Source organism: Onychostoma macrolepis, chromosome 07 (genome assembly GCF_012432095.1).
Source record: "Onychostoma macrolepis isolate SWU-2019 chromosome 07, ASM1243209v1, whole genome shotgun sequence".
NCBI classification, from domain to species: domain Eukaryota; kingdom Metazoa; phylum Chordata; class Actinopteri; order Cypriniformes; family Cyprinidae; genus Onychostoma; species Onychostoma macrolepis.
In genome coordinates this window covers 831,360-844,172 of record NC_081161.1, presented here as the reverse complement: position 1 = coordinate 844,172, position 12,813 = coordinate 831,360, and the positions used below count along the sequence as shown (strand labels likewise).

General features: G+C 37.4%; 1 protein-coding gene across 42 annotated transcripts in view; it reads right to left on the bottom strand.

The window, feature by feature from the left end:
* The window catches only part of LOC131543457 (receptor-type tyrosine-protein phosphatase delta), a 336,697-nt gene that overhangs the window by 108,673 nt on the left and 215,211 nt on the right, over nt 1–12,813 (bottom strand). For 41 of the 42 annotated variants that reach the window (XM_058780793.1, XM_058780808.1, XM_058780795.1 and 38 more), the window contains one exon: nt 4,377–4,528. In XM_058780793.1, the coding sequence (XP_058636776.1) occupies nt 4,377–4,467 (91 nt within the window). In that variant the 5' untranslated portion in view covers nt 4,468–4,528. Of the gene's footprint in view, nt 1–4,376; nt 4,529–10,112; nt 10,135–12,813 lie in introns of those variants that run through there. The other variant, XM_058780787.1, reaches the window with a different exon arrangement.

Genomic DNA, 12,813 nt, shown 5'->3' with positions numbered 1-12,813 from the left:
ATCCCATAATGAGCGGCAGCAGTTCAGGAAGTGTGAAATTGCAGTTGCTCTCATTCTGTGAAGAAGAAAGAGCCGCACTCGTTGGCTTATTGATCCAGTGTTTTATTTTATTTTATTATTTCATTTATTTATTTATTTTTGGTGAGAGGGTTTTTTTGTTTTTTTTGTTGAATGTACGAGCCCCTAGTAGTTGTTTATTGGCTAAACGAACAGCGTTCATTGATGTTTTAGTTCACCCAGAAGCATTCTGTCATCAATTATTCTCCGTCATGTTCTTATAATGCGTATGACTGACTTTCTTCAGTGGAAGTCAAACGGAGATGTTTTGAAGAATGCAGCGGCTGCTCTTTTCCATGCAGTGAATGGGAACCGGGTCTTTCAAGCTACAAAAAGATGCAAAAGCATGAAAAAGTCATATAAATCAATTATGATTTCATGTTGTGCTCCATATTCTATAATAATACTGCTTGAGGAAACGGTGGAAATTTGAATCGTTATTTACTGAAAATATGTACTTCCACTGTCTTTGGGAGTTCATGAGAGAATAAAGACTGATGGAGTGGTCAGTCAGGGCATGTCAAAACTTCTCCAGGCCCCCAAAACACCCTCAGACCCCAGAGGGTTAAAGGCTTTCAGTTCACATCTATTATATTTACATGGAAAAGAGCGACTGGTACATTATTCGAAACGTTTCCTTTTGTTCCACAGAAGAGAGTTGCTCAGTCAGGTTTACAAAGATGAGTAAATGACAGGAATTTCCAACTATTTCATTTCAGCATATTTACATGCAAAATATCTCACTTGTTCTTTCTATGCAAATATTTGAAATACAGTATTAGACAAATGTGCACCGAGAGAGTGACGTGTGTGTGTGTGTGTGTGTGTGTGTTCCAACAAGTGTTGTTGATTTGCACTCTCTGTTCTACACTAATTAGCTGCACTCATATGCATCATGAATATTCATAAGCTAGCATGCAGAGTGGACAATTAATTTGCATGCAGGTGATAATTACTAGATTTGGGTGACGCCCCCCTGAGAATTGTCCAATGCCGTCTAACTTCACTTCTGACAGAGGCGGTAAAAAGAGCTGTGACGATGGGGAAAAACAGCTTCTCCTCTGCTCTGTGTGTGTGTGTGTGTGTGTGGAACAATCCCATAATGCAATGGGACAAAAGCTGTTCAATTTCATTAACTGCAAAGTCATCAATGTGACGCCCGCACTGAACACACTCGTACTTTAAGAAGGATCGGTGTGTGTGTGAGAAACAGCAGATGCTAAACAGCTGCCGCTGTGCAAAGCTTGTGGGCATCACAAACACGAGCGCGTGTGTGAACGCTGCCCTCTGACTGTCTGTACGCTCGCTAGAATGCCAGCCGTCCATTTCCTGATGAGATGCTTTCACTTTTCCACTCAAAAATATTTTTTATATCTCACTATAATCAGAAAACATTTGGACACAAGCTTTTAGAGATCATTGAAGTGAATGTGGACAAAACGTTGGATTGCAACTCAAATGTAACGCTATATTTCACTATATAAACATTTTCAAAGTGAATCAAAAACTAAAGCTAAAACTTAAAAATCCTTTGAACTAATCTCATGAGCAAAGGAAACGCAAACTGAAAAAAAAAAGTCTTCAGACTTTTTGTTTGACCATAATCAGTGTTTATTTTGATCCTGAAAGAATCGTCACCGTTTGGACGGTGGTTCTTGCTGACTACATGAGATTACTACACAAATGTGAAGTAGCTCAGACATTATTTATTAATTACTGGGAATGAAAAATTGAATATGCTACGTGGTTGTGCTGTGTGGTTTGTTTATAACCACAATTTATTTATTTTTTTTTCAGTAAAAATCTCATAAACTTGACTTCAGCGTTTTAGCCTAAACGTTCAAGACATCCTCCATAAACATGCTCTGAACCTGACAACGTCTTTATTTAAATTCCATGTTGTTATAAAAAGCTAAAATAAGTAGATCTGTCTGACCCTCTTCATCAGGATGTGCACGTAAGCTACATAATGGTAAACATGTTATTTGTAAGTACACTCGTCCTCAAGAGTGCTTACAGAGACGCCTGACCTCACTTTCACAGGCTGCGAGAGCCAAGATGACACGGAAATCTGCTGGAGGACGACAGCGATGAAAATAGATGACATCTTTGGACTGTTTGACTTACTGAGCAATGAAAATGAGTGAATTATGTTGGTTTTCGGTGATTTAATGATTTACGATCAATTGATGGGGGATGATTTGGTTAATCCAGACTTTTTAGGGCCATTTATAAAAGTCTGTCTCAGAGACAGATGCAGTTTGTGTTTTTATTAGACGAAGCTTCCCCAGTGTAATCGTACAGCAGACCGACTCACACCCTCAGCTGACGCCTACACAGACGATCCTGCACTGAACGGGAACCTCGAGCGCTTCAGATTCTCTAAACGGGCAGGATCCTGAATTTAGCACACGGTTTCTGAGTACAACAAAACATTTAATTAGATTGAACTTTATCCTCCACACTGGGCGGCTCTTTTTCCCATCATCTCCGTGGGTCGATCAGGAGGTTTGGGAAGCTCTTGACTCTTTCTCTCTCTCTCTCTGTGATGGTTCCTGATTATTCCTGTCATTTTGCCATCCGCTCCGGAACCGCACAGCACTAATTAAAGCCTGAAGCTGCAAATGAGCTGACAAGATTTTACTACCACAGCAAAACCTACAGACGAGCTCAAATGAAACGCCACGGCACACGTGACCACGCACTGAACACATGTGAACTCGCAGACATCACACACGGAGCGCTCGTCATTTCAGTCAAATTACCATACATGCAAATGAGGCGATTCACACAACATGCAAATAACAACCTGCCTGGCAGCCAAATGCAAATACTGATCTAACAATCAGCTTCATAACACACCGAACTAATTAAACATCACAATCACAACAGCAGAACAATGACGATACACAATGACCAGATAAAAGAGCACGCCACTGATCATGTGACACGTGTTCAACATCCTCTCTGCACTTGTACTGTACTTCAAATCTTAAAAGAATATTCCTGAAAAACTGTACTTGCAGATTATATGTGACTCTGCAGCACAAAAGCAGTCATAAGCAGCTCAGGTATATTTGTAGCAATAGCCAACAATACAGTGTATGGGTCAAAATTATCCATTTTTCTTTTATGCCAAAAATCATTAGGATATGAAGTAAAGATCATGTTCCGTGAAGATATTTTGTAAATTTCCTACCGTAAATATATTTTGGTTAGCAATATGCATGGCTAAGAACTTTATTTGGACAACATTAAAGGCAATTTTCTCAATATTTTGATTTTGAGAAACCCTTATGACTGGGTTTGTGCTCCAGGGTCACATATAATATTAATGGAACAAAAGACAACTTAAGTGACTTAAACAGAGACACTTTCATGACTGTGAAACACACTTAAGCACTTTTAAAAAGTGACCTTTGTAATAATGGCAAATCAATCAATGTTTTAATCTGTTGTGGTGTTTAAAGAAGTACACTTGACTAACGTACTAAAGCACATGTAAAGAACTTGATTATAATTTTAACTGTAGTGCGATATTCAATATTACATTTAATATATTAAATTGCAATGTCATCTTTACAAATTTTTAATAACAAATATATTTAAGTACATTGCAAAAGTAATGAAAGTATATTTGAGTTGATCATAAATGCACATTCAGCATTACTTTATCCATATTTCAAAGACAAAATAAATACTTATGAAATTACATATGGCGATGCACTTAAGTAGGTCAAAAACACTCTAAAGTTCAGCTTTATTCATATTTAATATACAATTTAAACTATAAAACATTTTCATTTAAACACAATTAATATGCAATTGTCTAAAAACATGACATTAATTTCACACTTAAGTATATTCTTTTAAAGTCTATTATTTCTGCCCTAAGTATGCTCAGGAGCACTTTTTTTCCACACAGGTGACCTGTGCATGTTGCTGGTCCGAGTATCATCACGTCTCCCCTCTTATGAAATTGGGAGATAATAATAAATATAAACAAGAATTGAAGGGTCTTCAAATGTTTAATTGTAAATCAGTTTTAGCCGTGGTTTATCGTGTGTGTGTTCGTCTAGTCCTGTAATGCACATTGGTGCTTGTTATTTTCTTTTGTTTAGTTTTGGTTTGGGATTTTCAGTATCTTTTTTTTCGATTTTGACTGTAAAACTTTTAGGTTTGACAGGATCACCAGGCGGCAGACTCTGGAGATTCTGCGTCAGGACCAGCTGTGTTGGGTTCAGACGATCACACACACACGGTTTCTGTGTTGTTGTAGTCAGACGGTACAGACAGACAGAGTTAAAGGTGAGACTTACTCTCGGCGCTGGTGAGCAGGACGCAGGCGGTGAGCAGCAGGAGACAGTGTCGGACGGAGGGGAACGCTACACGGACGCTTGGCACAGGCATGATGTTACGACTCAGCCGCGGAGTGTGCCAGCTCACAACGCTCCTGCAACGCTCTCACAACCTGCAGAGACACACAGGAGCAGTCAGTCCACAGAACACAGAGTAATCATCAATGCACAGCTTCGCATTTTAAAGCACGACACGACCGGCAAAACCAACGTGTTTCCATGCACTGCTCGGTTTTGAGGTCTGTTTTTTCTCCATATAACTGGTCTTCTTTCACAGTAGTGGCAAGAAATAAACCAGAACACACATTAAGTGTTTATGTGTGACCCTGGAGCACAAAAGCAGTCATAAGCAGCACAGGTATATTTGTAGCAATAGCCAACAATACATTGTATGGGTCAAAATTATACATTAAAAACTAAAACTTTGATTAGTAATATGCATAGCTAAGAATTTGGACAACTTTAAAGGTGATTTTCTCAATATTTTGATTTTTTTGCACCCTCAGATTCCAGATTTTCAAATAGTTGTATCTCAGCCAAATACTGTCCGATCATAACAAACCATACATCAATGGAAAGATTATTTATATATGGATTTCACCCTTATGACTGGTTTTATTTTCCAGGGTCTATAGATTTCAGTTTCAATACATGTACTTGAAGAGTTTGTTTCTCCACTGACATACACCAAAACACACAGTTTGATTGCTCTCTATATTCTGAAGGTTTTTACTGAGGGGTTATTCATAAATCACTCATTTTATTCCTAAAAACAAGGCAAAAATATACTTTTTTTCCAGTATTTTATGATTTACGGAGGGATACAAGGAGAAATCCAGCATCCCCTCTGAAAAAAACAAAAACAAACCTTCAACTCTAAAATGTCAACAAAATCAAACACCAAACACCAATGTTGAACCTGCCTTTATCCAATCATCAGAAAAGTTTATACAAATTGGTGCACAATTTGCATCTTTAAATGTACAATTTCAGAAAACGTGTAATACAGTGCAATGTCCAAACGTACTGTGAAGCAGCTGAGGAAGCATGGTGAAATACATTACAGTTTTTTTCAACTGCTTACACACAAAATCTTTACTTGTCCCACAGTTTCTGAAAGCTGTCACTCAAACAGCAGAAGCACACACCAAATCTGCAAAACCACACACTGATTCTGGACCTTTGACACGTTTTGCAAAACACAACACACAATTCTCTATGTAATACACACAACTATAACAGGAATTAATATTACGGCAAAGGTGTTTGCAAATGTTTGCTTTTGAGATGTGTTTGAGATATGTTGAATGCAGTGCTTCGTTTTGCAAGAGATGTGAGGCATTTTGCATTTTGCATGTGCAATTCTTGGATTTAGATGGTGTTTAAAGTTTTGAAAAAAAAAAAAGATGCAAAGTTTTGAAAATGTGTGCAAGCAGGTGAAAAAGAAAAAAGAAAACTGTAGTTGCAATTTGTTTTTTACCCTGTTCATTGTAGTGTTTTGCATCGGAGCATTGGTGCCTGTCAGTATAGTAATGTCAATAGACATTGGCATCTTTCCTGACCTCTGATTGTTGTATGGATCACATCTTTCAAACTGGCATTCAATAATATACCCAAATGCCTGACTTCCACAACAACCTATTCTTCATCACTGCCCTCACCCTCAACAACTTCTTTTATTACTACAACCTGATTCTCTGATGCACATCAATACTGTCTGAAATAAGTACACATCTGACTCTCCATCTTCCAAAAATGACCCTAAAACACATGCACAAAGGCTATTATACTGCCTGCCAATGCTGGTCAATAGTGCCAGCTACACAAAATATACATAACACAATAGGACTTTGTCAGTTATGCATGACACTCAGATTTGTTGGTCTCTGAGTTGTTGTTTTTATAAAAGTGCATTAAAAATGACAAAAAAAACTTGAATTGATAACTTGTGTTTTCTAGTCTAAAATGAGCTCACTATGGAGCCTTGAGAGCATGTGCTACTGTCTCCTTTACTACTTAGTTACCAAAAATGTGAATTTTAATTTTACTGGTTGAAGGGGATGTCATTTGACATCACTAAAATAAAGTGATGTTGGTTGAACATTAATATTGTATTTTCATTTATAAATGACGATATCCCATAGAGGGTTAAACACACACACACACAGAGTTGGGGAAGTTCATCACAAGCTCACCATTCAAACGAGTAAATGTACAAGCTAATAAGCAGCTAAATGCACCTTGTTAACTATCAGAAGATGTCCCGTGCTGTTTGCCATCAGCTTCTTTAAACGCAGGTCTCTCATTGAGATGAAGCAGGTTCAGCAGTGAAACCTCTTCATTATTACTGCGGTGCAAACGCCGGCCGGACTCCTGCTCACGAGCGGAAGTCAGAGTTGGCTCGCGCTCGTCGCCCGCTGACCGATGCCACACGCTTGCTATTTCCGTTCACGATAGCATCTCTGGCTCCGGCCGGGCCTTTATGAGCTCATTTCGACTGCAAACGCACGCATTCAGCAGCGAGACGCCCGTCTGTGTAATATTTGTGTGATTAATTAACAGTTCAGATATCAGCCGCTCTCGTCTCGTGGCTTTTGTTGGGAGAGCGAGACGGACGGAGAGACAGACACATCCATTATGTGTGTTTTGTATCTGTTCCCGATGAGCCGGTTCTTTGTTGCATACGGATTTCCATCACGCTCGCACGCGGAGCAAACGCGCTCTCTAGAAATCTGACAGATAAGTAATACCGCATGTCGCCCACGTTGGCAGGCGATTTGTAAATAAAGGAGAAAATGGCCGTGTTTTTTCTCCTCTTGTTACTCATCTGTCTGACATTGATCCAGAGAGAGAGAGACGGACTCGACTGAAAATCACATCAATTCATTCACACGCCAAAGCAGGAGGAGGAAAAGTCTCAGCACGCGTCTCTGGTGAACCTCGGGGTCGTTTGTGCTCCTCATTAACATTTATGCAAATCATCAATATCAGCTGCGGGCTTTGACTGTGTTAATGCGGAGACTACAGCTCAGTGTGTCTGACATCTCCTCGCTGTATTAGCTAACAAACACATTTTAGTAATAGATGTGCATTAGCTTTTATTTCCTCTTTTCTCCGTGCTAAGATTCAAATTTCTACAAGTGAACTCACACATGATCATCTGATTCGAATGATTGCAGTTCTGCTCTGACCTCAGAATGAAACATCTGTAAAAACCACCGACAGTCTAGAATAAGCTGGAAATGACGCAATGCAGTCTATTAAAATGTGTTTAAGAGAAACGTGTCACATGGAGGACATAAACACACACACACACACAGTGTCCCGTTTCTTCCTCAGTGAGAAAACGTCTGACAACGTCTGTGTAAAAGAGAACACCATCCAGAGGTCAGAGGTCACCGTATGGCCGCCAACGTCTGACTGACCCGATTAACAGTGACCAAAAGATGCTTTAACTCAACCCTGTGTGTGTGTGTGTGTGGGGGGCTTGTGTGAACTGAATAATGTTTTAGACAACCAATTAGACATTAATATATGTATTATAATTAAAATTTATATTAAATTCAATTCGCTGAACTTTATAGTGTTTTGACCCACTTAAGTAGGACTGAAGTACATCTTTATATGTAATTTCATAATTGCTTCTATTAATTTCTATTGCTTCATACATATGGTTAAAATACTGCTAAATGTACTGATGAGCATTTATGATCAACTAAAATATACTTTAATGTAATTTCTATCGAAACCTGTATGCCATGTGTTTCAATATATTTGTAAATTTAGTGCATTTAAAATTGGTTAACTTTAAATGTAATATTGTAAATAATAAGTTATTTACATGACCTTTAGTAAACACATCAAAATAAGTGTACTTCTTTAAAACATGAGAACAGATTATTAAAACATAATTTAAAATGTACTTAAAAGCAAATCTTTCAATCTGACATTATTACAAAAAAGTCACTTTTTAAAAATGTACTTAAGTGTGTTTAGAAAGTCATGAAAGTGTCTCTCTTTAAGTCACTTAAGTTATTTCACCGATATTATACTGCACATTTAAAACACCTTTTTTAATATACTTTTAAGATGTGAAGTACACTACAAGTGCACATTCAGTACAATTAAGCACACTTATTTTTCACAAGGTATAGTCTTACTGAATGTGAATTCATATTTATAGAAGTTACTTAAAACATAAATGGGAAAAAAAAGAGTTATGAAAGAGCAAAGCCTGGGCAAACAGCTAAACACACACTCTCTCTCTCTCTCACACACACACACACACACACACACACACACACTCTCTCTCTCTCTCTCTCTCTCTCTCTCTCACACACACACACTCTCTCTCTCTCTCTCACACACACACACACACTATCTCTCTATCTCACACACACACACACACTATCTCTCTCTCACACACACACACTCTGTATGGTCGTGTCATGATATCATGTAAACGTCGCGTGACCTTTACTCGATCTCTGGGCGCGTGGCGCTTCATCAAACGTATCTGTTCTCTTCGGCCGCTCACGTTCTGCTCTGGAAACTCTTCTTCTGCTGTTGGTTTGAAGTAAAGCTCGCGGTGTTCATGCTACGCTCAAAGGCCAACCGTAATTAAAATGCCAAGTGTCTGCTATTATCTAAATGCTAATTATGTGTGATAGAGTCGCGACTAAATGACATTACAGAGAACAGCAGGCGCTTGCGCGGCGGTACGCGGGGACTTTAGCGCACAAGCACCGCTGCTGTAGAGACGACTCGGCCGGCGGCGCTAAAGCTGTTAGCAGAAGAGATCTGTGCTGCGACTCAAAGGTCAGGGTTTCAAACCTCGTCTCTACAGCAGAGCACAAAAAAAATCAAAAATAAAATTCTTGAATGCTAATGACACTTAATAAAGCTACTCTCAGGTCATTAGGAGTGGGCAGTACAGTTTTTTTAGATGAATGCAATCTAAATAAAGACATTTTTACTTGCAAATCAGTAGTACATTTCACTATTAATTACAAAGAAATGGCAAGTAACACATTTAATTAAATGTGAAATTTTGATTTAGATTAACTGATAGTATTTTCTTGTAAAACAGACTTCAACAATCTTTGTAAATGTGATTTTGTAAATAAATTATAATTCAAACAGGAATGAGAGAGAAATTAAAGATTGTTGTTTACTTGTTAAAAAAAAAGAAGTTGTAAATAAAACAGTGTATTAAAATCTCAGAGCTGACCTTTTCTCTGAGCATATGTTTGTACACAAGCACTAAATTCCTCTAAGCTTCATGGTTTTAAAATGACTTTATACTGTGTTACACACAAAGCACTATTAAAAGTTCTCTTCAGCTGGTTTCTACAGAGCCGTTTTGGGTTTATCTGTTAAATGAATAGTAAATGACTTGCGTAGTTGAACTATTGAGCATCATTACTGCAGTCTTCAGTGTCACATGATCTTCAGAAATCATTCTAATATGCTGATTTGCTGCTCAAGAAACATTTCTGATTATTGTCAATGTTGAAAACAGCTGTGCTGCGCAATATTTTTGTGGAAACTGATACACTTTATTTTTCAGGATTCACAGATGAATAGAAAGTTCAAAAGAACAGCATTTATTTCAAACAGAAATATTTTGTAACATTATAAATGTATTTGCTGTCACTTTTCATCAATGTATTGTATTAGTGAAGAAAACCCACTTACTGAACGCTAACTTTTGAATTGTAGTGTACATATTTGAATGTGAATTTCTCTCTCACATCTATTGAAAATGACAGAAAAAACAAACAAAAAAAAATGTCAGAAAGCAATAAAGCAGAGTGTTTGGATGATCAGTGAAAGAGATTCTTACTGAAGTAACCCTGAAAACAAACTACAGCTAACAAGAGATTGAAGAGATGTGGCCTGTGTGTCAAACATCACACACACACACACACACACACACACACTCAGGTTGAGTTGGTAAATCTCTGGCTCTGATAAAGCGGCAGCGAGTGATGGGATGGAGTTTGCTGAAGCTGATTCTCCAGGGTAAGATTATCTGAGCATGTTTCCGCCGGTCCGTCCGCCGGCTGCGCAGATTTGTTAGGATTTCCTTTCATACGAGTCTGTAACGCAGCAGAGTTCAGAAGAGAACAGCATCTGTTTGACTTCACAGATGGAAACGAGCTGCAACAACGAATCAATACAACTCACAATAACTGAGAAGAAAAGCTAATTTCCTTGCAGCTGGTCTGAGCTCAGAAAAAAACTCCACTGTACAAACAAAAACAAAAATACATGAAACGTTGTCGTTGGGTGGCGTTCAGCTCAGCTGCAGGTGATTTCACAGTCAAAGCAGAAACATGCTTGTTTGTGTACATACAACCCACCAGACCAACAGGTGCACACACACACACACACACACACACAGTCTCTCATCACAGCAATGCTAACATGTCACTTCGTCCTCATTCTTCACAATTCTAAAGCGTTTTATTTCAAGCCAAACGATGAGTCGAGTGTGTAACGCAGAGCTTGAGGTTTGTATTTGTCAGATTGTCTTTCAGCATCAGGATTATTTGTAGGAGGAAAGAAACGTTGGGCTGAAACTTTTGATTCAGTAGCAGCGGAGCAGCACTACGTCTTCCCTGTCAGCGCGTGAACACGCCAAATTAATGAACTGCGTTTTGTTTGGAAACGCTCTGTACGCTGTATGATATATTGCCTTTCACGTTCTCTTTTGTCTCGGCCAGAAAAGCCTTTGTTGCAGCTTCTGTTGGGCTTCAAGCGTTTCCTGAGCAAACGAGTCTCTGAGACACACATGCAAATCTCTGCAAACGGCTGCTCGGCTCTGACCTGCTTCACTTCAGAGACGCTCGCTGTGCTCAGCTGCGTGTTTGGGCCGGTTTCTGTGACGTCAGAGACAAACTGGAAATATTTAGTGAGGAGAAACCAGCCGCTCATTCTGGATGTGTTATTCTCTCGTCTGCTCCGTATTGTTTTTGGAGAGAAAACATCCACAGGCCGCAGACTGGTGAATAAACTGACCTCATTTAGCCTCTCTCTCTCTCTCTCACACACACACACACACACACACTGCTGAAAGAGTTTCTGCAGTCTGTACTCCAGTAAATGAGTGATCGTGCACCCAATAACCCCATGACCGGCTGTGTTTGTCAGAACATCAGATCCCACAATGCAATGCACTCAATCTCCCATTTCTGCTGTGATGATGAATGAAGACACTATATCTCATTTTTTTACTCATTAACAGATCTTCAGACATTTACAAGAATCTGAACTGAAAATGTAAACAACCAAACAATATGAACTAGTCATGTAACATATATATATATATATATATATGTGTGTGTGTGTGTGTGTGTGTGTGTGTCTCATTGTACAGAACGATTGCAAAATTGGTCTCATTTTTAAAAAGGTTTCTATTCAATGAAAAATTTTCCTTATTAAATGAACTATTATTTATTAATACATTTTTTGGGGGGAGGGGGGTTCTTCTGGGGCCTGAAATGGAGGAATTTTGGTCAATATTGATATTTAAACAATATTTTGCTGAATGTGTTTTTGTGCTGGCACCTTGGCTGGTTTATGTCTGTCATGGATAAATAAATGACAATAAAGCCGCCAGGAGGTAGCAGCAAGTCCCTGCTTTAATAAATGACTTACTGAATCATTCATATCAAACGATTCGTTCAAAACGGCTGATTCAATAGAAACTAAACAAGTGAGACCATCTGAATGGACCGTTGAATCAGTGGCTCACAGAATTCATTCAAAAACTGATTAATTCATGGAATGAAACACCTTGTTGCACTGTTGTATAAAACTAATAGCACATATACATATACATACACATATATATATATATATATACATATATACATATACATACATATATACACATACACATATATATATATATATATATATATACACATACACATATATATATATATATATATACACACATATATATATATATATATATATATATACATATACATACATATATATATATACATATACATATATACATATACATATATATATATATATATATATATATATATATATATATATATATATATACACATATATATATATATATATATATATATATATACACACATACATATATATATATATATATATATATATATATACACATATACATACATATATATATATATATACATATACATACATATACATACATATACATACATATATATATACACATATACATACATATATATATACACATATACATACATATATATATATACACATATACATACATATATATATATATATACACATATATATATATATATACATATATATATATACATATACATATATATATACATATACATATATATATACATATACATATATATAT